At 40.8% G+C, this 27,873-nt stretch overlaps 1 protein-coding gene across 1 annotated transcript; it reads left to right on the top strand.

Annotated features, from left to right (window-relative positions):
• On the top strand, positions 1-27,680 carry pcsk2 (proprotein convertase subtilisin/kexin type 2). The gene is made up of 12 exons (XM_071480428.1): positions 1-488; positions 2,430-2,534; positions 6,778-6,891; positions 7,348-7,456; positions 8,642-8,679; positions 14,029-14,105; positions 15,067-15,155; positions 15,766-15,941; positions 18,272-18,487; positions 20,780-20,880; positions 22,301-22,528; positions 26,594-27,680. The coding sequence occupies exons 1-12, from the start codon at positions 303-305 to the stop codon at positions 27,081-27,083; spliced, it is 1,929 nt and encodes a 642-aa protein (XP_071336529.1). The 5' UTR covers positions 1-302; the 3' UTR covers positions 27,084-27,680.
• Positions 27,681-27,873: the final 193 nt, after the last annotated feature.

Raw genomic sequence — 27,873 nt, 5'->3', positions numbered from 1 at the left:
ACAGATGAGAGGAGGAGGAGGAGAGATAGAAAGCTGAGGATGCAGGTTTGCTCCCCAACACACAACCGCACACCAGAAGCGGCTACACTTCGGTGAAATACAACTTCCAGTGGCCTCAATCAGCTGACAACGAGGAGATGCGTCCGCAAAAGCTTTAATTCGTCCCCTTTACGTCCTCCTCTCCTCCTCCTCCTCCTCCTCCACCTCCTCCTCCTCCCACCACCAGCGAGGAGCATCCCGCACACTGATCTCACTCCGACGGGCAGCCAGTCAGACAGGCGGACTGACACAAGCCAGACACGATGCGTGGATCTCCCCGACATGGGACAGCCGTGGGATTTATAGTGCTGCTGAACGCGCTGCTGCCGTTTGCGACGCAGGCTGCAGAAGGAGCCTTGACGGACCATCTCCTGGTTCAGTTGCATGAGGACGCACAGGATGAGGCGCACCAACTTGCCACACAACATGGGTTCCAGAGCGCCCGAAAGGTAGGGATGCTCGGATAAAGCTGCCATGCACTGCTGACACTATAAGCTTTTTTTTTTTTTTTTTTTTTTTTTTTTCCCAGTCTCTTGACAAAACCAAACATTAATGAATCATTTCTTATTGCAAATCAGAATATTCACATTAAGTACTATAACATAAGCCTGTTTGGCAACATTTGTATCCATAAATGGTCAGTCACACTGTATTTAGCAGCACATACAGTCCAGCAGAGAAGATGCTAAGAAGCTTGTCAAGCTTCTCTTCAAGTGTGACTTCATTACACTTTTTTCTTAATTTGATGACGTCATTCCTACTAAAATGCAGGCCCTAGTAAGCAGGTTGCCTATTGGCTTATGGCCCGCTGGCTGGGGATTCAACTCTGCCCAGGCCAAATTCATTTATATTTCAAAACAATGATCCCATATCAGTGTCCTACAGGGCAAAAGACACTTGGGAGTCATCTGTGACAGCAAAAGCACAACCTGTTTTCTCTCACAACATGAAGTTGTGGTGAGATCTCATCCTTGGGAATTTGATAGAGTTCATCTTTGTGTGTTTAGTCATTAAATCCCAATTTAATGGGTGAGAACAAGCTTGTGTATTTTTCGTTGAATTGCTTTGACTACCTGGTTTTGTTTAAAGGGGCGACCCTTTTTAACATGAACGTTTATTAAAAACAGAATACATGGTGTATTCACACTGCTTATCGTGACATACATGGCCTCGCCTGGAGACATTTACTCACCTGAGACAATATGTCTTATTAAAGAGCTTGACAAACGCAGCACGCATCATAACATGTCAAAAGACGTTAACAAGCCATTTATGGCAGCCCAATGGAAATAATTCCCTGACACTGTGTATGCCTTGTCACATGTCAAAATAAATGTGTGGGTGAAATTGGCTGGAGCCTTAGCCAGTGAGGCGTAGCAGTGAGCAGAGGGGTGCTCGGGCTGCTCTGAATGAGGATTTTCTTTTCTTTTCTTTTTTTCTTTCTTTTTTTTTTTTTTTTTTTTTAACCGCCACAATAATAATAGTTTCAATCTGTAACTCATCATATTGTGACATCTGTGTGGTGGTCGTGCAGCATCACCAGTTCTGTGATTGCTAGTTCCTTTTCTTGTAGGCACTAGACCCCCCCCCCCCCCCCCCCACGCTCCATCCCCCAACTCACACCCCCATCTTCTGCCTCCCTGCCTCCCAGGTTATGTAATCGGTAGCTATATTTGTCATGATGGGATATGCATCATTAAACAATGTCTGTGTTGTTTGAATTATATTCTGTTGTTGCTTAATTAACTAGACCAGGACACAGAGCCGCGAGACATGTCCAGATGTGAGATAAAAGAGAGATAAAAGAGGGAAAGAGATCTGCAATCAGCCGATATGCAAAACAACCTTATTTTCTAAAAGAACACCCAGCGGAAGTGCATTGTTTCTAGGTGTTTTTTTTTTTTTTTTTTTGTGTTCGTCTGTTTTGTTGACAACAACGGCAGAATTAAAGAGCAGCGTAAGATAAGAATAATCCTCGTCCTTCCATAAGAATTTCATTTCCACATTAGATCTGACAGGCGCATCTGAAAGCATTTATTTTGAGGATTGACCTGTACCCTGACTGTTACTAAAGCATAAGGGGGTCTTTAATCTGTGCACAGTGCCGGAGGGAAAGCTCTGGATGATGCATCTCATTTCCCTGCCCTTGTGATTTATTATGGTTGATTCCAGCACTGTTCTCTAGTGCCTTAAAATAGACCCTGGGTGAAAGCCAGGGAATGAGTGCCCTTGTTCCCACTTGGAGGGATGACCTGCTGTCCTCCATTTATGATCTATTGTATTTTAATTTGCCATTCCTACACTTTCTGATTGCTGTATTTGTTCTCATGCTACCTCTGCTCCTAAGCTGTCTTCCTCAACTTTTTTTTTTTTTTTTTTTTTTTACCCAGCTTCCCTTTGGAGAGGGGCTCTTTCACTTCTATCCTCAGGACACTTCAAAGAGACGGAGCAAGCGCAGCACCCGGAGCAGACAGCGGCTCCAAAAAGACCGCAGGGTAAGCAGACATGCAGAGATACACACTGAGAAGAGCACACACTGTGTTTCCTGCATACATGTGCCTACAGCAGCATGGTCACCTCTTCACTTTGCATGACAGTAGTTATTCTGAGCCTAGTTATGTAAAATGCGGCATGAAATCAGGACTTATATGATGGATGCACCCTGCAGAGAGAAACTGGCACATTGTGTCATTCACACATTTCCATAGTCTCTAATTTTGTGACTGTGTCTGCCCTCCAAAGGTGGCTTCAGACACCGCTAAGCCTGTATCTATGAATACACATCAAAGTGAAAATTATTGCTGCCGGTTAGGGTAAACAGGAGTATGGAGTGTTAACTGTGTTTAGCTTTATGACTTTTTTTCTGCGCTGCACTTGATGATGTCAGGAGCACCAGTTAAATGATGACTGACACTTATCAGCAGGAAATCATCCGACCAATCTTCAGGGACTGTTTCCTTTCAATAACTGAGCAAATTAAATAAATCTTTGGAACTTCCACTTAGGAAAAAAACATAAACAACTGCCTGTGACTTTTACTGAGTTGATATGTTGAACACAAGGACAGGAAAACACTGTCATTGATTGTTGGTCATAGGTAAACAGATCATTGCATGTTCTGGTCCTTGTATAATAACACTGTCCACCTTCAGTAATACTAGACCCTTCGTGCTATGTGACTTTCTTTCTGTTTAGTCTCAGAAAAAAAGTGACTGTGTTTTTGCTATCAGGACAACTTGAAACCCTGCGGAATACCACTAATTCAATATCCAGCTCTAAATCACTCACTAAAACTCTCTTTTGGAGACTTGCCTTTTGCTGATTTCTGAGGTTTTTTTTTTTCTAAATAATGCTTTGAATGTAATTACTTGCTATACTCCACTTTTGTATTTTGTAATTTTCTGTGTTTTCATATTTTTGTGAAGCGCTTTCTTTTAAGCGTTACTTTAAAGTAGTAGTTATAACAGTAGTATTTGCATTACAAATTATAGTAAATCATAGAATCACAAGTTAATATGCTAATATGCAATTCTAATATGTTATAAAATGACATCAGCCCATACTGAAATTATATTATATGTCTAATGACATTTAAGTTGTGAGCTGTAACAAAATACTTTTCCATATAAGTTTGGATGTGGGTGGAGAGATTAATGGTAATGAGAGATAAATATTATCGTAATAATATCATAATAGGGCTGAAATTATTTTCATTATCAATGAATCTGCTGATTATTTTCTAAATTAATTGTAAATCAATTGGTCTATACAAGGGGAAGAAAACTGTTTCTGTTTCTGATCAATCAGTTCAGAACCTAAAGATATTCGCCTTAATGTAAGAAAAGAAAAAGCTGTGAATTCCCACATTTGAGAGGCTGGAACCACTAATTGTTTGGCATTTTTGGCTTGAAAAATAACTTAAATGATTCATTGATCATCAAAATATATAGATTACTTTTATGTTGATCCAAAATCGAGAAACCGTTGCAGCTGTACCTGGTGAAATAAACGAGAAAGATGTGCTTTGTCTTATCTAAATAAAAGCTCTGTGTGTTTAGCTCTGTCCACTGTTGGGGGCGGTGAAAGTGGAGGTCTTGCTGCAGACAATGAACTAACCTCTCTAATTGCGGTTGTGAGAGGTGCTAATGAAAATAAATGCGAGCCACTCCACCAAGCTAATACAGCTAATGGAAGTGAGGCAGCACGGACACGGGCAGGTCCACATTCCAGATGCTGGCTTGTAATCAGATGCTTGACATGCTCGTATGCAATACTGCAGTTATTGATTTCTGCACATCTCTGGAAAGATGAGGTCAGAGTCTGATTTAATGTTGCCTGTTTGTCATGCTTAAGTGTCTCTCCCCCATCTTTCAAGACAGTGCGGGGGACATATCTCAGTTTTACACCTGAAGTTCTGTCAAATAGAAAGGGGAAAGTGTGTTGCATTTTAATATTTATGAAGAAAAATAGGATAAATAGGATTTTAAAGGTTTAAAAAAGAATGTCACCTTTTGTAGTAGTCTATTAAATGTTCTTTTTTCATTTTAAAGCAGCCATTACACACTCATTTAACATACTTAGAATCATGTGTAATTGAGTAGCAGCACTGAATGTACTGTTGGATGGATCTCTTAGTGTCCCAGGAGCCCCGTTCTATGTTGGACTCTATTAGTGGAGCATGTTGACCCACTTCTTACTCACTCACTATCTTTTCCTTCTGTCTCTCTGCATCTTTCTCTGTGCTTACTCGTCCTTGTTCTCTCCTGTCCTTTTACATCTGAAGTCCTGCATTGATTGCAAATGAGACGTCTATTTACCCACACATCCGTGCCTTAACCCTGTCCATCCATCCATCAATCCATCCATTCATGATTCTTCCCATATTTTTTTTTTTTTTACACGAGATAAATGCATTCAAAATCTTTTTGAGGCACAGTAGGTAGCAGGGAGGGTGAATAAATAATAAAGGGAAAATAGAAAATTGAATACATCTTTGTGAATGAGCAGCATGCTTTGACCCTGAAAGACACATGCCTGGGAAAGCCAGGAGGGAAATGAGGACGAGGAGAAAGGCAGCACAGCTCTTTGATTTGAAGTGAACTGGAGTGTTGTGAGTTGTGAGCAGGCAGTGGGCAAAGGCGGAGAGTGATGGTAGTGCATGGGCACTGTTTGATGTTGTGAGTGGGCAGTATGACATGCTGTCTCAAGGGAAATACCAGCCCTCCTGCCAAGTGATGGAATAAATGGATGATAGATGGAGACAACGGGAGGGGATGTGAATTACGTGATGTGACGACAAACGTGAGGTGTGGCTAATTCAAAAAGATACAATTATTTTCAGCAGTTTAAAATCCTCCAAGACAGATGATAAACATGCAAATGTGGTTTCAGGACTGACTTGTAAATTAAAGGACTTACTGATGTGCTAGTTCACAGCGTGTGTGCCACCTGATTGCTTAGAGTGTGCCGTAAAAGAAAGATGTGGATGAATAGGCTTTGGCCATTTTAAAAGGCTGTCTTAAGTGCTGCTCCGCTCACTTATATGTGGTGGTAAACAAATCGGACAATGCCTGTTTCTCTTAGTCACACTGGAGTGAATTTGCTAAGGGTAAGCACAGGAGGAACATTAAGCCAAAATGCTGCTTTGAAAATGTTTATTAGCATCACTAATTCAGGTATGAAAATTTGAATTAAAGGGATTTTTGTCAATGAGGCGTCTCAGGTATAGATTTATTTTAAGTGTTGACAATTTTACGAAGAAGTAGTCAATTTTCCAGCCTTTCAAGGACGCCCACACACACACAAACACACAGAAAGACACGCACAGAGACAGAAAAGGATCTAAACCTTCAAATGAAGTCATTGTCCTTGAGACCTTGTCGGTAATAAATTTCAAATTGAGAGCTTCACTTCAGACTTGGTTGAGCTATACTGCCAGATTGATAGATTTAATGGCTTGCCCTTCCGTTACCTCTCCTTAAGTTCTCTTTTTTTTGTCGAATATGTGAAGGAGGTTATTTGAAATATAATTTAGTAATTCACTAAAACCTCACATGGGATGGAGTGAAGTTTTACATTAGAGTGGTTGAAATGATAAGCTATACTGCTAATTACAGTTGACCTCACATCTACCGACAAACATAAAGGAACTGTTGGGAGTGTAATCTTTAAATGTTCTCAAAGACACCCAATCATTTTGCTGACAGGCCCCTGCCAAACAAGCAACGACATTTATCCCCATCATTTACGCGCTGCATCCTTTGTTATCTTCCAGTGCCTGATAGTGGTATTGCGGCAGCTTTCAGTAAGCAGTTGTAATCCAAAACACAGCTGCTCATCTGCCCGTGTGTCTTTGGTGATTCAAAGAAACACAAACGTATTTGTGAGTGTAATCGCTGCAGCTTTCTGTAGAAAAATTTTAATGAGGGGGGAAAAAAAAGCCTCCATCATTTGTGTGGCAGGTGAGTTTGGAAGCTGTGGCTCCAGCTGCAGCTCCTCTGATTAGGAGAAAAACAATAGCCCCCGTGATTTACATGGTGTTCTGTCTTCTTGGTACAGTAGAGCACAGCTGGGTTTGCTGATTCCCTGCGCACAGAGTAGGATGTGCCTGCACCTCACCTGTCGTGGGAAATCCAATTTCTAGTTTAACGTACGTGCTCCAGCACAGGTGCTATTCTGCACCTGGGTTTCATTGTTGACTTGACCATGATCTGGTATTTCCTCCGCTTTCTTCCTCAGGTGAAGAATGTCTTTGAGCAAGAGGGTTTTAGTCGTCAGAAGCGAGGCTACAGAAATATCAACGACATTGAAGTCAACATGAGTGACCCGCTATTCACCAAACAGTGGTATCTGGTGAGTAATCAGCCAAGCAGCTGTCTGCCTGCCGCCTGACCTTTTGCACCAACCCACATTCTCCCACCTTAATTACTCAGAGGCCAGGCATATTCCCCACCACTTTCTGAATCAATGTTGTTATTCATTCTTTAATTAGCTTGGCCAGTACTGTCCGCGCCATCTCACCGCTGCATTCACGCCGCCTAGTTTCCTCCCCTCTTGTGTACCCTAACTGGCAAGCGTGACTTTTGTGCCACGGCAAGCTTGCCGTCATTCATCTGCCGTGTCTGATGAATGTGCCGTATCGCTGACATTTACTTCCCTTTCCTCTCACCTCCACTCTCCCACCCCCAAGCAGTCCTTATCCATAGCTTCCCCTTCCCACACACGTCCCCCACGCTGACTAATTTCCTAATGGTGGCTCACCTGGGTGCCATGAGTCATAGATGTTCTCCATATTGTCTGAGTGATTAGATAAACACAGGCCAGGCAGATGGGACCCCTGGGCTGGATCTTAATGTGGCTGAAGCTTGGCAACTGGGCTACACGGGCAAAGGAGTTACCATCGCAATCATGGATGACGGTGAGTATAAAGTGCTGTTGTTTCGTACCCTGGAGAGCTGTCTGAAAGCACTCAATTATACCTGCACATATCCATTATACTAATTAAATGAACTACTTCCCTCATATCTGTTTAATTAACAATATAATCACTAACGAAAGGTTACTTTCTGGAACATGTATGGTGACCACTGATTATGCTGAATTTGTTATAAGAAACATGTTCTGGTTCAGTCTGATTTGACATTCTCTGTTTAAGGTGACCGACTAGCTCAGATTGTGGTGTATTATAATACAAACCCTTTTAAAAAAAACAGTGTAATGAAAACCATGTGTTTCCAAAATGTCAAAACTCTCAATTCTTTCCAGCATTTCCAGTTTTAAGCATAAAATGTATTTTCCTCAAGCATTTTATCCTTAAAATCACCAAATATGGAGTTAATACTTTTTCTTCTTCAACTGCATGCACTGAAGTATTAGTGTGACTGTATCGCTGTTAAAATTTTTAAGAGTAGCAACCAGATGTGGCACAAATGCAAGGCCTTTGTCTATTTACTGTCTTGACTGAAAAATGTCACACTTACTGCCGCTAGCTTAAATGTTCACAGCAGCAACCAGTGGCAGGAAAGTTACTGGAAATATATTGTAGCAATAATAAATAGAGAATAGGTAAAAACACACACACAGAAATAAGTATAGTAATATAGATATGTAAAATAACTCTAAATAACCTGGCACATAATGGCAAATTTGACATTTAATGTTTTAATACAACTTGATACACCTATTATGCATGACAAATCCTAAACACACAGAACCCAAGGTGACATGCTTGGATTTCCAGTTTTGATATTCATGATAGATATTCTCTCATTTCATTCATTATCATTTCATTTCATATCTTGACATAGATATTAATTATAATAATGTCTAAAAGAAATGTCAACTCATCACATTTGGAACTATAAAATATTGATAATCTAATTTAAATACATTTTCCTTAAATCAGTTCATTCATTGTTTTAGCACTTTATTCCATATCCAATGTTACTGTATTTGCTTGTTTTTGTCCAAATGAAATTAAGACAAAACACAATAAATACGAAACTGTGGGGTAATAGCAATAAGACACTTGAGGTCATGCTGTCCCCCGTAAAGCCCTCCCTCTCATGCTTAATCACTGATTATTGTCAAAATCACATTTCAGGCATCGACTATCTACATCCAGACCTGGCATCAAATTATGTGAGTACCTCAGTATTGCTGAATTTCATGCCCGCCTTCATTTCTTTAAACTGCTGTTAATAAGTGAAGCACAGGTTCAGGTGGTGGATTTCACGGGCTTCATGTGGCGTGCCATTGGCAATGACAGGTGCTTTCCAAGTTGCCTTCATGGCTGGCGAGTCTCCTTGTATTCCTGGAGGACGCAGAAACAGGCAGACGGCCAGCCAAGCTGTTTAATGTTAATGCACACTGCACTGTGGCAGGCACAATGGCAGGCCGATCTGTCACAAGCAGAGATAATGCCAGGGTAGTTGGCGCTGCATAATGTGATGCTCTATCTCCAGAATACTGATAAAACCTTAAAGGACAAGAGGGATTGCTAAATGGAACAAGGAAATGCAGAAGGCTTGATTTGATTTGGCTATAAAGTTTGCAGTGTCGTCAGTGTGACTGCGTTGTGCTGTCGTTGAACCCAAGGAGGCACAAATGCAAACCTTTCACAGCAACGGAGGTGTTGTGAACAAGTGAGTCATGGTGCTTCGTTGGCCGCAAAAAAAACCAAAAAAAAAACCTTTTACCAATTATGACCATGTTTTTTAAATAATAATTTTATTAAGAAGTGCATACTTATCTCCCCTATTGGTTACTGTATTGTTGAAAAGAGATAATAAAGATGATCTAGGAGCAGTGTGCTCTTTGTTTTGCTTTTCCACCTCAGCTCATGTGCACACTGTGTGATTAATTTAAATGTGGCTTGCATAAGTGTGTGTGTGTGTGTGTTTTTTTTTTAAAATCCTTTCTCTGTGCATGTATCTGTTCACTTACCACCATGTTTGCCTGCATTTGCATGCTTCTTGCCTGTAAACAGAGACGAGCCTTGGCCCAAAAATAACACTCAGCCTCAGCTGGGGTGATGCAGGAGCATGCTCCGCTGGATTGATGGATCACGCTGTGCATAGATCTAAAGTGTGTGTGTGTGTGTGTGTGTGTGAGTGGGAGCGTGTGCAAGAGAGAGAAAGAGAGAGAGAGGGACACCGCGTATGTAATCCTGTTTTGTTACTGTCGTCATGGTGTTTTGTAGACCCACAAAGACCTCCTACTGCCAGTTGAATAAAAACAAAAAATAGACATAAATGTCCTTTTGGGATCACCACATCTTTCAGTTTGATTTCAACTGATTGTGTGGTTGTGTTTGATCTTTGTGTGTATGCATGTATCTGCTTTGGACAACTAAATGTTATCTTATGCGAGGGCGTTGGATTATGTGCTTCTTGTTTTTCAAGGTTTCCCACTTGGTGTGATGATTATACTGTAACAGCTCATAAGATACATTTTGATATGGTGAATTAATTGTGAGATTGTGTGTGTCCTGAGATGAGAAATTTGTAACTTAGTAGTTCAATTTCATGGTACATTTATCTGCAAATGCCAACAGTTAGAGTAGTTGGAATGATTTTTACAAAAATAAATACATCTATACATATTCTAGTATTACACTACTAAGTGATATAATAGCAGATATACTGTAATGCTCATTTTCTACCTTTAACAGATCACAGTATTTAATATCAGATGGTGGCACTGGTAAATATCACAGAAGACAAAAATCTAATTGTCTGTATAAAACAATTATCATATTGCATTTGACCTAATGCCAGCACAGGAGCTATGAGTGTGCATGTACTCTTTTTGTGTCTATGCTGGCCAGCACCCCAGTTAATATTGGTATTGTGGTTGGCTACTGCAATATTTGAGGTATTTGTAAGTAATGGCAGCAGTGATCAGTGATCACCTTTTTCTAATCTGTTGCAAAGAGAATTATGTGAAAGAAGCAGAGGTGTATTATTAGGTTTTATGTCCCTTCTGAGAATGTGTTACTCTCCCTCCCGTACACCCTGGGAAGTTACCATGACATGTTATGGTGTCACATTACGTGAAGTTCATCTCATATGTTGCTTTTGTTGAATTTGTTTGACAGACGAAGAGTGGGATTAAAAGAGAGAAGACATTTGCAGTATATCATCAGGTGCATGTCCCACCCTGTGACAGAAATGCCTTAAGGTGATGTTCACAGCCATTTTTTCAAGACCAGAACTATGAAAGGAGAGTATGCGTCTTCAATGTAATCTCTCTCAAGTTATACTTTCACTTAAAGGTATCTTGCAAAGGACTTTCAAGCAAGGTCGCATTATACAGAAATCCTGCATCAGCTCTCCTAGATTATAGATTAGGTTATCAGCACCAAATGGACTATTGAATTCAGCCATGCTAACATGATGAATAGCACTGAGAGAGATACATGATGGTTTTTGGTCTGTGCTTGGTCCACATCTACATACAGTGATAACTCAGGAATAAAACACGTCTAGAACAGACTTAAAGATGGATTTAAAATCTTTTCCTGTTGGTGGTGGAAGAAATACCGATACTTTCAGTATCAGTACAGCAATGTAAAAATACCAGGAAAAGCCCTTTAGTCAAAATACTTTTTTAATGGTTTTGGAAGTGATCATCACTGCCACTCGATGTCGCACTATACCACCAGTACCTCAGACCACAGGAAATGCTTCGTTGGCCACATCTTTGGCCTCCCTTCAGCTGCAACTCCCTCTCACCTCCCTGCCATTCATGTTCTTAGTCAGCAAGGCGTTACAATTTCGAATTCGTAAAGACGCTAAGGGAGCTGGATATTAATAGTAGCAACTCTTTTAGCTGGACAAGGTGGAGCTGGTGTGAACTACAGTTCGGTAATTTAGTCCAGTGTTTCCCTTTCAGTGGGTTACAAACACAAACCTTAGGAGTGGTGAGATGATTAATGGTGTAGGAAAGATTTTACCTCTTTGAGCCTTCAAATGTTATTCAAATTTAAAAAAAAGCAAAAGATGAAGACTCAGAAGTACAAGTACAACAGTACCTCAGTTAATGTATTTAGTTACCACCACTGTGAAAGGCTTTTTTATTTTACTTTATCATCTACTGCCAAGCTGATGGCGTCATTGTCAACCTCCTAATTGCTATTATTGTTGCTATGTCTAAATGTAGAAAAACAGGGCATGCTGGCTTCCATTATAGCAACTTTGAGTCATTACTCTTTTAAGTACCATTCACTCAAAGTACGGTGACTAGACGAGGGTTGCTGGGGAAAGGTGAGGTGGCTGACGCTGGGCACAATCCATTATTGTGACTCTGGTTGCTCACAGGACACCAGAGGAAGACTAGAGTCTGATTGATAGCTCAAGATATGAGCTTGAGAAGCACAGCAAATGATTCATGGACATGCCCCTGTTTCATTTATTACTGTGGCTCAGCACTTTTCACTCTATTTAATAAAAAAAGGAAAAAAAAAAAAAAAAGAAAACACGCTCCTGCTCCTGACGTGAGCAAAAGCTCTGTTTGGGAGTGGTGTTCACACATGTTCTGCTCTGAATAGAAATAACATTTTCAAGCCAGTCCTTAGATTTTTCATATGTTTAATCAGTTTCACTGCTAGAGTTGTTTGGAGTTGTTTTTATTGTCTCTTCTTACTGAGAGAAAAAAGACAAAGACGGAAGAAAGGAGAAATAAAATAAGTAAGAAAAGTTAAATTGGCATACACTTACATTTATCACCACATCTCCTTAAACAGTTACCGAGGTTTGAACCTGTCCCTATGGGTGCTTCATCATGCAATTTCTGTTTTCCTCTAGTTAGCTGCTCCACATGCTAATAATTGCGGTGTTTCTCCATTGGGTCAGTGAGCTTTCGTCGCTTTGCTTTCTCTTTGACACTGACTGAGTCATCTCTTCTAAATGCCAACCAGCAGGGCTGTCAGACCCGAGCGTGGAAACAGTCCCCAAGATTGATCTGATGTGTTTGACTCTATGGCTGACGAACACAGCTGTGGTTTCTCCATACTCATGACCACACAAAACACCTGTTACTGGCTACACAGAGCAAAAAATAGATTGTACTCCAGGTGACATGAGTGACAGGTAAAGGAGAGCTTGGGAAGTGTGTTACAGAAATAGCAACAAGTATGAGGCTTTCCCAAGGATGTCTTCCTGCGTGTCTGTGTGTGTGTGTGTGTGTCCTGTCCTCCAGACATGGCTATTCTGATAATTATGTTGATTGCATTAATGTCTCTCTGGCAGATGTGTGTCTCCTGTGTGTTTTTCCTCCTGCTTTTCTGCTGCTGTTCATTCTGATCCTATTACTTCTGGCCATGTGGAATTAAATGCTGGCAATGTTTGGTCCATTATTTTCTCAGCTTGAAATCCCCGCTGTGACCACACATTATTCCAGTATTGCCACAGAGTGAAGACTTGTAGTTAAGTATTGTGTCACGGCGTTCAGATCACTGTTCACGTGTGTATACAGTTACCAGTTCATTAGGTTACCTGTGGCTAAAACTAATGCAGTCTAATACAACAGCCGTGCATTAAGTCTTATATTCACAAAGGTTATGATATTGAGTTTTTGTTGAAACTGTCGCAGAAAGGTTGTTTCAACTTTCATGATCATTTTGGAGGCTGTAATTTGTGGTGCTGTTGAATTTTGTTATTCATTCATTTGTTATTCATCAGATTTTTGGGTTGAAGGTAGACTAAATATCTAAAACACTACAAACTGCTTCCAAAATGGTCAGTAATTTGAATCAACATCTCTGCAGATCTGCTGATGAAGATTGTGTAACGCAGCTACTGAGTGGGCCTGGTGGTTAGATTGTTTTTTTGTCAAAACCTTTAAAACTGTTTCAACAAAACCTGTTGTGTTAAAAGTAATTGTTATAGTAATTGTTCAACATATTAGGAAATGCACTTATTTGTGTTCTTGCACAAAGTTAGCTGCCGGTTAGTTTCAAGACACAAGGGGAAACAGTGAGCATGGCTGCCCACCAGCACCTCTAAAACTCATTCAAACTCCTACAAACACTGAAATATAGGCCTAAATATGGCAAGTTGTGGTTTTATATGAGGAAATGTGCTAGATTTTTTTCTTAGAAGAAATGATAACTACAACTTGACCTTTTTACACTTAAGTTTTTGTTTAAACAAATATACAGTGATGTTTTAGTTAGTAAGTTTTGGAGCCACTAAGCCAAGCTAAGCAAAGCGAATGGGCTCTTGGCAAGAAAGTGAAAAGAGCTGTTCCATTACACTGGTTTGCTTTTTATTTCCTAGATGTACCTAATAAACTATAAGTATTACACACTGCTTTTGGTCATGTTTTGGAAAAACTCAAAATCACACCCAGTTGGTGCATCCAGATGACAGAACAGGCTGTGATAAAGGTCAGCACTTCATTTTGAAATGCTCCTCTCCGCCTTCTCTCCTTTTGTTTTTCTGCCTCACTGTTGCTGTTTTTGTAAATGCATCCATTTGGTCCTTTCAGAATGCCGATGCCAGCTATGACTTCAGCAGCAATGACCCCTTCCCATTTCCACGCTACACAGACGACTGGTTCAACAGGTAAAGCTCACCCAGCCAACCCTTGTTTATATATACACATGCTCAGCGTGTTTTTGTGTGCATGTGTGTGCTCTCCCTGGATTCTGGCAGCTTTCCTACTATTGATTTTCTCTCCGCATAGTTCCATTAAGACATAATGGTGCAGTATAAACAGAGCTGTTGTCCAGCACAACAAAATAGAAAACATAATGCCTATTTTTACCCGCTCACTTGGAGGAGATAAGGTAGATAAAGGAGGACTAACGGGAGTCTAGTCTGCTTTCAGAGTTGCAGTGTTCAAAGTGGTGACCTGCTGTCTGATAACACCTTATCTGCCTCCCATCTCCCAATCACACTGGGTGATCCACTGCCACTGCAGCACATGTGGAGGAGCGGAACAAAGAGAAATATATTCTTTCTCCGCCTCTCCTCCTCCACTGTGCCTTCATCTGCTCAGATGTATTGTGTAGTGTATGTGTGTCTGTGTGTGGGAGTGAGAAGGGAATATTTGGGTTTGCCAGTGTAGCAGTTGCTGACTGTCGGGCACAACTCGCTGGCTAATCAGCTGGTTGTTATAAATAGCTGCCTGTCTGTAGCAAAGCATGCTGGGAGAGAGGGGTTGACTCTCTGCAGTGTCCCTGTAGGGAGCGGAGGATGGAGAGATAGACACATGGTGCACAAAAAACACTGATATGTGCAAACATATTCAGTCGGGCCCAGATGAGTGATGGGAAAACAAATGGATAAATCTTGTTGCCTTTCCAAGTGCTAAGAATTTCAGAGTGTTTATGCTAATTTTGATTGATTTATGGCAACAAAAATGCTAAACCTTTTCTATCAACAGTTGTCTCGTTCTAGTCAACAAAACAGGAGGTGCATTCAATCTGTGATATCTTATCTCAGACTTAACCCACAATATATCCTTTGTAAATTAATGCAAATTCATGCAGATCCTCTATTCTCTGCTCTTTGCTGTCACCAGTCATGGCACACGATGTGCTGGAGAGGTGTCTGCGGCAGCCAACAACAACATTTGCGGTGTGGGGGTCGCCTACAACTCAAAGGTAGCAGGTGTGTGTCATATTAAAGCTGCAGATTGGACAGTGGAAAAAATAACAACAGAGCAGACGGTGATGACAGTAAATGACAGATCTGATAACGATATGATGAAAGGATCAAAGGTATGATGAGGGTGATTCACCCTGAGGAGAAATACTGTATGCACCATGCATAAAACACAGATTGTTGTGGAAGATCAGTGCTGCATTGTTTGGTATCTACTCATAGAATTGCTGCAAATTACTGCAGAGGTCAGCTGGAGTCCACATATCAACAGGACAACACCATTAATCCCAACAGCTCCATGTTTCCGTTTCATATTGAGTTTTTGTAAAATTTGCTCTGGGTAGAAATAAGAAAATGAGTATTGACTACTTGATTTGGTGCTGCTACGAAGCTGACATCACTTTCTTGCCATTTCTAAGGCTTTGGATACTATAACTGTGGTGTTGTAATGTCTTCACACTAGATATAGCGGAAACCTAACCAGCTGAATAGGTTTATAAATCACCCTTTTATAGCCACCTAAACTACACTGTGTTCCAGAGGCAATAACAATACAGTAAACCAAAGTTAGCCTGAATTTTAATGTCAGATTCATATGGAGTTGTTGCTGTGTCAGGTATCAGGATGTTGGATCAACCCTTCATGACTGACATCATTGAGGCATCATCCATCAGCCACATGCCCCAGGTTATTGACATCTACAGCGCCAGCTGGGGACCAACTGATGACGGCAAGACAGTGGACGGACCCCGAGAGCTCACGCTGCAGGCTATGGCTGACGGCGTCAACAAGGTGAGGATTCATTGTACCTGCTCTGTCGAGGGTTTCGTAATAATGTGAAAGTCAGAAAATCATCTTCGCAACTTGTGTCAAGTCACCCTTTACACAGTGAGTTTACTTTGCTTACATCAGGTTTATATTAGGCCTTCTATTACATCCACTTTTGTCTTTTTAAAAATACTTAATGTGGCCTGTTGAAAACTATGAATGGGACGCGCTGTCCCTTGGTTTCTGATTTCTTCTTCCCTCTTCTTTCCTCTGCTGTCTTTGGATGGTGGTCTAGAGCAGTGTTGTTCATTCAGTCACTCCACCAACTGATAGCACAGACTGAAATCTCACAACAACCACTGGATGGATTGCCACACATACATGCATACATTACATATATTGATGGTTCAAAGAGGATGAATCCTAATGACCCCTGACCTTTCCTGTAGTGCCAACATGGAGTTCACATTTGTGGCTTTCACTGAAATGTGCCAAAATCTATGTGATGTACTGCCATGGTACACATATTAATGTCCGCCTCAGGATTAATTGTAATAACATTGGTGATACCATGAATTTTTGTTTCCAACACTTTGCTTTTTGATGACACCTGCAAACTAAGAAAAACACCTAGTTTAGAAGCAGTCCATCCATCATAGCATCCCTACTATGACACTACTTTGAACTCCACCAGAATATTTTTATATTAGTTAACCATAGTCCGCTAATAAGTCAGAGTTTCAGGTCTTCTGGAGGTGATTAGGCATTTAGTCCTGCTCAAGGACACTTCAGCAGTGTGAAAACTCTCCGAGGCCTGCCTGCCAACAGGGGCTTAAATGTAGGCACTCTGGTGGAAGGGCCGTCCTCTTGGACACACACACACACACGCACACACACAGAGTTGCCATGCTAACCATGCCACTGCCAATTACTTGCTTGATTAATCATCATGCACCGTGTGCTGGCAGGTGTGGGTTGCTCCGAAATGACCCTCTCTTGGGCAGGGTACCTGAGTAGGAGCAAAGCTGACTGTAATCTCTGATCATGTAAACACAACTAATCAAGCAGCCACTCTTCCTCTTAGATTCTAATGATCACTTATATAGGCTTATGTTGGCTGAGCATGATATGCACAGTGCAGCAAGAGGAAACATTTAAAATAACGATTCACATTATCTTGCATTAACAACTGGGTCATACAGAGTGGCTTTAAGTATGCATCTTAAATGTAACTGTGTGGTTTTGCAAATTGCCACCGATAATGGAAATAAATGACACCATGTGCTGTGCAAAATTAAGGCACTTTGTTTGGTTTGTGCAGGAGACAGAAGGTAAAAGGCCTGAAGCTTCAGAGGTGAGCTCAGAAATGCTCAAACCTCTCTTTGCAATTCAAATAGAGAGACATAAATAAGCATCGTAAAGGGAAGGACATGCCACTCCTCCTCCACTTGATCCTTTGTTCTGTGGGGAAACGTTTGGCCTTTTGTAGAAACAGGTGCAGTGTTTGGTGAAGAGAATGGTCTCTGTGTGGATCCACTGTCAGTTGTTTTATGTTTCTTGGCACTTTATCAGTAACAAAGATGACATTTTACTCTGTGATTCAATTTACAGACAGTGTTGTGCTGCACTGCAAAGAAAGGATGAAGAATGCTTTCAATTTTTTTTGTACCTTCACTACATAATTGCTGTTTACCTGCTGTAGATAAAACAGGCCAAACAGTATCAGCACATTTTCCTTTGAATGTACCTTGAAACTACAGCTTGCCCGTCAACGTCTTTTATTTTTGCATTGCTAATTGACAATTTGTTGTCATACCTATGGTTAGTATTTCCCACATCATTATAATTGTGGTTTACTTCAGTTTTCATTGTCGCTTCACTCACTCAATGAAAAATAGAAACGGAGGCAATGTTTTGTCATTTATAACAGAATAACACAAGAATTAAACACCCACCTTGCATCCACCCCACAAACTCTCAAACACAGGCACAGGCAGATGCACATAAACCAGGTCCTCATCATAAGCCTGAATAAACACAATGTCCTTAAGGCAGTTTGCTCTACAAAATACGACCAAAGAAAATCTAAAAGCACCATCACCATCTTGGCTCTTATTTCAGATGCCGTTGAATTGTATGTCTTTGATATCTATTTGTTAATAATTTTCCTCCTAAAATCCTTTCGGTTTCTTTAGCTGTCTATTTGATTCAGACTAGATAATTACACAACCCTGGTAAATTCCCTAATTCCCAATTCTCATTTCACCCACGTAACTCCCACTAGTAATAAGCAGAAGTGTGACATATTTTATACTTTGATTATGACAGTAATTTTTTTTTTCTTTTGTTTTTAGGGCCGCGGAGGAAAAGGCAGTATCTATGTATGGGCATCAGGAGATGGTGGTAGCTATGACGACTGCAACTGCGATGGTTACGCCTCGAGCATGTGGACGATCTCCATTAACTCGGCCATCAATGACGGACGCACCGCCTTGTACGATGAGAGCTGCTCCTCCACCCTGGCATCTACATTCAGCAATGGACGCAAGAGGAACCCAGAGGCTGGCGTTGTGAGTGTGTTTACGTACATAACATTTTTCACATATAACTGAAACAGAAATCATCTGACATGCTTGTTGTAGAGTTTATCAAATGTTTTTGATACTCCGTGGTTTCTGAAGTTGTCTATTGCAATGGGTGTATGCACTTTAACATTCAAAGAGGACTTGTTTGTTATGTTTTATGTCTTATGAATGTATCTCCTCATTCATAGATTGAGCTGTAAATAGCTTCTTTTCAGTTTGGCCCACAGGCACCATGTGCTCGGCGTTTCAGGAGATTGAATGAGACCAGATATAAAAACCTAAGAAGTTGTTAGACTGTAATTGCTGGATGGTTGTGAAAAATGGAGGTTCAGGTGAAGGAATAACTCTTCCCGGATTACCTTTCTGGACATCCAGGTGCATAATTTACTGTAGATGCTCAGAGAGGCCTCCATACTGTGATGATCACAACACTCACATCATAGTGGATGTGTTATTATGCTTTTCAGAGTTTTCCCTTTCCTATAGTGTGTTATATTAGTGTGTTATATAGATATATCTGCATGTAAATGGTCTACGGAGTTGCAAGGCTCAAAGTACATGGTAAAGGGAGTACCTCTGTCAGGGCAAAACCTACTTTTCTCATTTGCATGAAACGCCTCATTGGGAGTTCAGGGCTGCACTGGAAGGTCAAGGTAAGATGTGAAGGAGAATTCATAAGGACTTAGGAAAAGACAGTGGCGATGCGGAGAGAATCCATCTGCGCATACATTAGGCTTTTTTTTAAACCAACTTTATTTAAAACACATGGACGATAAATAGTATTTTCCTAACCACAAGAACAATGCAAGAACTTGAGAATTTAAGCATGTAAATCTATTTCAGTAGACACCAAGACTAAAATGATGAACACTAAAAATGGCAATAAAAAAAAAATCATGGTGTCCCTTTATTAGTTCTTATTGTTAGAGAATGTGTTTTTTACCATGACAAGAAAAACCTTTAGAAAAGAGTTTGTTTTCAATAAATTGCCTTATTGTAAGTGTTTTCTTTTGTGTGAATGGAAAGAAAAGTGACAAGGCAAACAAGTGAGAGACCAATGTGAATCTAGTAGCTGAATTTAGTATACACAAATGGGCTATAACTGTAACTGGCTCATGGCTATTTGAATATTTACCTGGAGAATTGTGTCACCAGTGGGTGATCCTTGAAAAAATGAGTAGATGAGTCACCAGAGTCAAATAGACCCAGAGAGTATATACCCACAATGAAAAGAGAGATAGCTAAAGCTTTAAATATGGTACTTACTTACTGTTGTGAAGGACAGATACCTAACATTGATGGCTCATGTTAGGGTAATGTAGGGCTTATACCTTAGCATGCCTGTATTGAGAATATGGGCCGAGATTCTATACCATGCTTGTGAATTTCCCAGTGTACAAAGGCAGCAGTGTTTGTGTTTGTGATTATGCAAATCACCTTTGGCTGTTGACAGAGCCACAGATCTTCCCTAGGGTTTCCTGTCTAATTGCAGTCAATCTGTTATCATTTCTAATTAAGAACCAAATAAAATAAATAAATGCTTATCAGTAAATATAAACACAATTTGTCAGCTGACGTGTTTATGTAACTATTCAGTTAGTATAGGGAGTGTAAAATATTATTGGGGATATGGGGGGTTCAGAAAATAGGGATAGTTATATAGTTCTTATTTTGGCTGAAGGTAGTCTAAATTTTTGGGAGTGAGGATTATTGGCTTTGGCAGAGCAGAGAACATGCGTCACTATGCTAAGGCTGCTCCCACCTTCGCTGTTAACAGAATGCAACAGTAAATTAAAAGTCTATCAATGTAAATGTGTCATATAATGAGAAAAATCAAAAATGTATAAAGTATTCAGTTAACAGGATGCATCATATTGTTATATTTGCCATAATGTTGGTTCCACTTGTTGGTTCCAATTATTGTTCTATTAACATATAATTTTAATTTGGATCATACCATTGTATTATCTTAGCACACTTTTATCAAAGGTTCTATAACATTCAAGCATGGCGTGACATACACGGGACTGAACGTGATTCAGCATCATTTAGGTGACATGACTGAAGTTACATTGTTATTATAGTCTGGCTATAAACTGTACATTTAAGACTTTAGACTTTATTTGACTCTCCAGCGCTGGCACACTGGAAAAAGGTTATAAGCTACCGAGAAAGTCAGGGAAGGGCTAATTTTTGTAAGTTATGTTACAATAATTTTTTTTAGAGTACCTTATTAAAAATGTATTCTTGTTCTTTCTTGTGATTTGGTTATGTCAGGCCACTACAGACCTGTATGGGAACTGCACGCTGCGTCACTCCGGTACATCAGCAGCAGCTCCAGAAGCAGCTGGTGTCTTTGCTTTGGCTCTTGAGGCTAAGTATGTGATCTACTGCTCCTTCCACACATCTGTTATAATTGTGATTATTGATTTAGACTGGCTGTCTGTATAAAATGTTATCGCGTTACCTCATTCAACTCAGTGCTGGTTAGAAGGTATAATTTCCCAGTATGATTTTTCCAACCATGAATTTTGGACAATCTATGATTTGAAACAGAACTGTTTTTATGCTCTTTATTTATGAGCAACTGTTTGTTAGTTGTAAGAACAACCGCCTTAATATCACATTGATGTTTTTGAATTCCTCTTTCAATCTTTATCCTCAAATCCTTCATTCAAATTTTCCCTCTGCACACCTCAAAAGCACAAATCCTTTCTCCACTTTTCACGGAATTGCTTTTTTTATCAAACCATAAGCTGAATAAAAAGTGAAACAGCACTTACTCTGTCGCCCACAAAGTACAGACTATGTGCTTTTGCCAAGGACACAAATCATATTTGGATCAGTGCTCTTTATATCTCAGTATAAGGTAGAAAAATTCAGCTGATATATTGTTAGAATGCGCTGAGCACCTGCGATTTATTTATTACTACACTTCCTATAAGCATGATGCAGAGAGGTTGTGCTGGATGATGAAACACACAGTAACTAGTCATTTCAATCTGATGAAAATGTAGTTAACTACAGTCTAATGATGAATCAAGAGCTTCAGTTATTGATGTTTGCAGCAAAATTTGTAAATCGTGTCATATTAACATCATGGTGCAAGTGGGAGTGCATTTTATAATCCTTGAGAATTCAGAACAGGTCGTTCCTTGCAGATCAGAAAATAACTGAAAACTTACGCCACTTAAGTAAACCCACCAACACGTTATTAGACAAATATGACAAATCTAAAACCTGGAGAATTACTGCCCAGAGGAGAGCCGTTCCATTCTCTCAGATGCTTCACTTCTCACATTACAGGCTGACAAGACTCCGCTGCCATTACCTAACACCAGCTAGCGGAGTAGAATAAAGACGCACTGTTTGCTTTGCACACACAATAATGATGTTGCTGTTGGGAGGAGCGGATACTCACCCTATCCGGCGGCAAATAACCCACTGGGCTGTTAGAACGAGTGCACGGCCTTTTTACTGCCCAAACACACTTGAACCATGCAACAGCAGGAGTCAGTGAGTCAGCCAGAACAAAGCTGTCACTACACACAGACAACATAATGTGGGGAAACACAGACAAAGGCAACCATCTGTCTCAAAGTACAGACCCTATGATGTTTATATAATTGAAGGCAGGTCACTGAAATAATACCACGAATCAGAATGTTTTTTGTTTTTTTTCCTGTTACCCTGCCTGATATTTCTGACTTACAGTATTGTCTCTCCTCCATCACTCTATCCTTCCTTCATCCCTTTGCCTCTGTCCTATGTGCACTGGTGACTGTTTGTCTGCCCCAGCCCTAACCTGACATGGAGAGACATGCAGCATCTGTCAGTCCTGACCTCCAAGAGGAACCAGCTCCATGACGAGGTCCACCAGTGGAGGAGGAACGGCGTGGGCCTCGAGTTCAACCACCTGTTTGGCTATGGTGTGCTGGATGCTGGCGGCATGGTGAAAATGGCCAAGGACTGGAAAACTGTGCCTGAGCGTTTCCACTGTGTAGCCGGGTCCATTCAGGAGACCCAGTGAGTTCTGTTCATTTTTTTTGGTTTTTATATCATACATGCTGCATCGCGCTTGTGCACACTGTGTATTCTGCAACCTCAAACTGTACCTACCAAGACGTTGAAAGGAAAATACTGCTGAGCACGAGAGACACGCTCATCTAATTACTGGGTAATCCCAATAAGGCCTAATTCAATAAAACATCTGTGATGGGAGTGTCCACTTCATAACCCTGTAATATTTAGATTAGCTGTTCGGTCTGTCTGATGCTGCTGTAGATTTGTAATGACATAGTCTGTTATCCTGGCAGCCACTGTTCATAGTTTAATGCATTGGTCATTTTTTTTTTACATTTGAATTGGATTTCTGTATGACAGATAATGGTGAACAACAACAAAACTGCTGAAAAGCTATTAAAAGGCATCTAGTGTCATTTTGTTTTGATTAAAAGTGAAAATTGAAGAGAAGTCTTTTCAGTGTCATAACATGATACATGAAATTAAACTTTTGGAAGAAGAAAAAACACATTCTTCCTATTGCACATGAAAAATTCACAACAATAAAACTCACTGTTGCTTGGTTTAATACAGTTAGTGGTTTTGCTACCAAACTAGTAGTGGTAGTAGTAGCTGTTGCAGTGTAATGGACGTTACTGAGTCAGTTAAGAACAATGGTCTAGCATTTTAGCTGAAGAGTAGATTAGCATTTGGTCACTTGTAGCCACCGTGGCTGCCGTTCGGCTAAAGTAAGAGCCTCACTTTAAATCTGAGTTTAAGGTATAAGAATTAATTTGTGACATCACAACTGGTTAGGGGGGCAATCTTTGTCCTATATGCACCTTACAGAAGTGTGATGTGCAAACTACTTGAAATCTAGTGGACATACTTGTACAGTGAGCGTGGACTTTGCAATGAAGTAGCTGATATCTTGTGTCTAGTACTTACAGTATATTTTTGAAATTTAAAATATTTCATGCTCTTGTCAAGTTGCCAGTACATCAGTCATGTTTTGAAAAGAAACTGCATCCTGTATACTGGATGAGGATTCCTTTTAAATGACTCACTTATATGAAATTCTAAACATTAGATATTTCTTACATGCTCTAGAGGAGATTCTCTGCCCTCATCTTTCACAGATGCAGCCTCAGTTAAAGCATCCTTTGTATCATCTTATCCTCCCAATGTCTTCTCACATTAAGTAGTATCTCCCCTTGTATCATCCTATCTTTCTCCCTGCATCTCCTCCATCTACAGTGTTCACTTTCTCCTATGTGCCTCCAGCCTCCCTCCCTGTCATCTTTTCCTTTCCACTCTCACCTACTCTTCATCACTTTCCCCTGCCCCCCACCCTCTGTACGCCTCACAGGGCCCTGCTATCCATGCATCTATCATATCCTAAGACTTTGAGCTCCCGTGCGTGACGTCTGGTGGTTTCCTGTGGCTAGCCCCCTCATTCACTCTAATTAGAGCGCAATAAATGGTCCGACATGGCGTGCCCCGGAAACACTGTCAATTAAACTGACTGACAGCCAGGAGGGGATTCCAGGTGGGGGTTTGCATGTGTGTAGATATGTGTGACCTAACCCCAGAGTTTTCACATGCATTGTGAAAGTAACAATGTGTGGGTGAAGATAAAATTGCAGACTGAATACGTTACATCTGTGTATTTCTTTGACACCACCAACACCTCCAATTCCTTATTCTAGCCTCTAATCAGTGCTGCACAGACAATGCAGTCACAACACCATGCTGTGAAAGTCTGCCGATGTGTGTGCCTCCCTTGGGTGCAGTGCCAGATAAGAAAAGGAGAATCCCTGAAGAGTCATATGGCTTTTAGTGCATCACATGCGAAAGATGGGGGGACCTGCCCACGTAATGCAGACTGGCTTTGTCTGTCGACCCTCCTTGATCATTTAGGGTTCCACTGCATGAAGGTGCATCAGTTCAAACATGGAGGCACCTTAATTATCTGACAGAATAACTGCCCATTAAGGTAGTGTTTGTGAGGGAGAAATACCATACTTATATTTTAAGCTATTTTTGAGCTGCTGGCTTTGTCATATTTTTCATCGGCTCACTGTTTCCACAGCAGCACCGCAGGGCTTCTGCTGCCTCTGTTGTGGTAGAGATATAATTACAACAAGCCCACCTCTGATGATAGTGTATCAGCAGAGAAAAGCAATAAACACTAACATAGACATGCTTGCAAGCACACAACTCAGCCACGATCTGATAGATGCTCAGGCTGCTGCTTACTTAGCTGGAGGAGAACTTATCATCGGTGAAGCTGGCATGCAGTGGCCCACTGTGTGGTGGGGTTGCTTTTAATCTCTGCTGGTCCTGCCCATCAGAGGCATCCCTCTCCCTGCTCTATGACTGACTGCTGTAATTACTCTTACACGTTATCCGATGGGAACTGTGCACCTGCTGCACACAAAATCGGTTTGGGTGTCATGAGGTGAAATGAGCACATATTCATCCCTAGATTTTGTTATACCCACAGTCATACATTCAAATGAACTCAAATGATCACAATTAAACAGAAATAATAAACAAAATAATAATGATGACATTTGTAATGAAACAAAGAAATGGCACTAAATTACAAGTTTGTAAAATTACTTTCAAAGTTGTCTCTTTACACTTTATTTTTGCACATAACAACCCACATGTCACATGTTGTTAATGGAAAACAAAAACAGTTTGATATTTGGTTATGTCAGATTTCTCAACATGCATGTAGGGTGTACCAGACTGTGAAACTCCCACTGTGAATTATTCTGTTTTTCTGGGAATAGTAATTCGCCTCATCAGCCCTTACCCTCACCTCTCTGTGCTCAGCCTAGTCCTCTATTAATCTTTTTTCAAGCCGACTGCTGTTCCCCATGTCTCTCTCACTCATTTTCTGTCTTGTCTCTGTTGCCTTCTCTCCACCTCCCTCGCCCCCATTTCCCATCGCCTGCAATGTGGCCTCAGCCTTTAATAATGTTATTAAGCCTCCTCATAGCCCTGGGTCACCACCCCTGTCCTGCTGTGTTCTCACTCTTTTTTTTCCATCAGCCAAAGAGATGAGAACAGCAGTATGTCTTCCCAACCACGAAGCAGCAACAATACAAGGACCAGTCTGCTTTTACACCCTGTTCTGAACAAATCCATCTGGACAAAAAAAAAAAAAAAATCTCTTCATGCACAGAAAAGGAGAATTAAGGGGTGGTTCAGTATATGACAAGCTACACACAGTTTTACTGACAGGCCTCAGATTTAGAGCCGTGCAGAAAGACATAATATTTTTTTTGTGATGGGAATTCTTTACTGTTTTTAGATTAATTCATAATGAAAATAATGATTAGCTGCAGCCCCCGTGTATTTTATGACAAGAGCAAAGTGGCAGTTCAAAGGGTATTATGTCATCACTGGTGATACTGTCACAACAAAATAATCCCACCTTAAGGTCTGTTTAGTAGCTGCTTCTGTGGCTTTTGAGCATACCACTCGATCTTCATCAGCAGGAATTAGCTGCACAAATGTTGCACCATTACCACCTTAAGATTCAAAGAAGTTAAATTGGCACATCTTTCTATTCTTTAGATTTGTATGAGACATATACAGCAAATGAGAAATGGTAAATTCTGAGTGAAACCATGATAGAGTTTAAGAATTTTAGACAGCACGCATTAAAATAATTTCAAATGGGTGGCAGCCAAAGAAATCATGTGTCAAACGTGTGCGGCGCCAAATGGAAAAGGTGCTCATGTATTGTAGACCAAATAGAAGAGTATTTTACCCCCACTTCTAGAGAGAAATTATACAGTGAAGCAAGCAGACATGACAATCATCACTGCTGTTGCGTGGTGAAGGAGCAGGTTCAAAAAGAGGCTTGATGCTTTGTCAGGGTTGGATGGTTCTGTAAGAAAAGTAGGTCAAGTACTGTATTTACTGGGACATTCAAAAAAGAGCAGGGCAGGGTGTAAGAGGACTGAAAGAAAAACATGATTCTTCCAGCTGCTGTCACAGTGTCAGGATATACCGACACTCGTCCCTCTGCTACAGTGTCTTAGCTTGTTCAATCTGTTTTTCTCTCTCCAGTAAAATCCAGTCTGGCAGCAAGCTAGTCTTGGCCATCACCACTGAAGCCTGCCAGGGGAAGGACAACTTTGTCCGCTACCTGGAACACGTTCAGGCAGTGGTCACTGTCAATGCCAGTCGCCGCGGTGACCTCAACATCAACATGACCTCGCCCATGGGTACAAAGTCCATCCTGCTGAGCCGAAGGCCCCGCGACGATGACTCCAAGGTGGGCTTCGACAAGTGGCCCTTCATGACCACCCACACCTGGGGCGAGGACCCCCGAGGGACCTGGGTCCTGGAGGTGGGCTTTCAAGGTGAGGAGCCACAGCGCGGAGTCCTGAAGGAGTGGACTCTCATGCTGCACGGAACACAAAGTGCCCCTTATATAGACCAGATAGTGCGTGATTATCAGTCCAAACTCGCCATGTCCAAAAAGGAGGAGCTGGAGGAGGAGCTGGATGAAGCTATTGACAGAAGTCTGAAGAGCTTGATGAGTAAAAACAACTAAACTCCCATCTGCATGTTGCCAACTCTTTCACTTTCTCTTATCTTTCTCCCTCTCTGCAATCTCGCTCTATCCTTCTCTAAATCTCACTGCATCTCCTCAGTTCTTCTCACTCTCTTGTCATCCTCCCTTTTGTCTACCTCTCTTCCCCTCTTCACTCTGCTTTTTGTTATCAAGTGTTTCAATTAGCCCCCAACCTTCAATGAATGTTTCTTGTAATCCAATCATGATTAAAGTGTAACCTTCAGTAATCTGTTCTGCATAGAGAAAGCAAACTTTATCACCTGAATTTTTACACTCTACAGAACTGTACATAAACCAAATATAATCCACTCTTTCATGCTCTTGCTTTAACTGCCCTGCACCTCTCTTCTGCCAACTGTTATACAGTTTGTGACTGTAAATGATTTTCTGTGTCATTCTACTTAAAGTTTAATATCTTGCAAACAGAGCAGTGATACTTCTTTCTGTTTATATTTTTGTGACATGCACTGTTTATATAAACAAAGGAAGGAATGTGTGATTCATTTTGCAGCCTGTGGTCCTCAGTTCATATTTCATAATCTTTGATGTATACTATAATAAATCTATTCAGCTGTTTATTAAAGCACTTGAGTGATTTACAAAACACCATAGAACATACTGAGTAAAAGTAGCATCCTCTGTCATTTCAATTCCCAAAACTTTAGGGAAAAACAGAGAATTTGGAGTAAAATTTTCTCATCAGCCAGGCCCAGCAATCTCCCTAACTGTAACGTACCTTTACTTTTCCCTTCTTCTTTCATTGTGTGTA

Source organism: Trachinotus anak, unplaced genomic scaffold (genome assembly GCF_046630095.1).
Source record: "Trachinotus anak isolate AG129_WGS33_773 ecotype Australia unplaced genomic scaffold, CSIRO_AGI_Tana_v1 ptg000007l, whole genome shotgun sequence".
NCBI lineage: Eukaryota > Metazoa > Chordata > Actinopteri > Carangiformes > Carangidae > Trachinotus > Trachinotus anak.
This window is presented reverse-complemented; position numbering and strand designations above follow the sequence as displayed.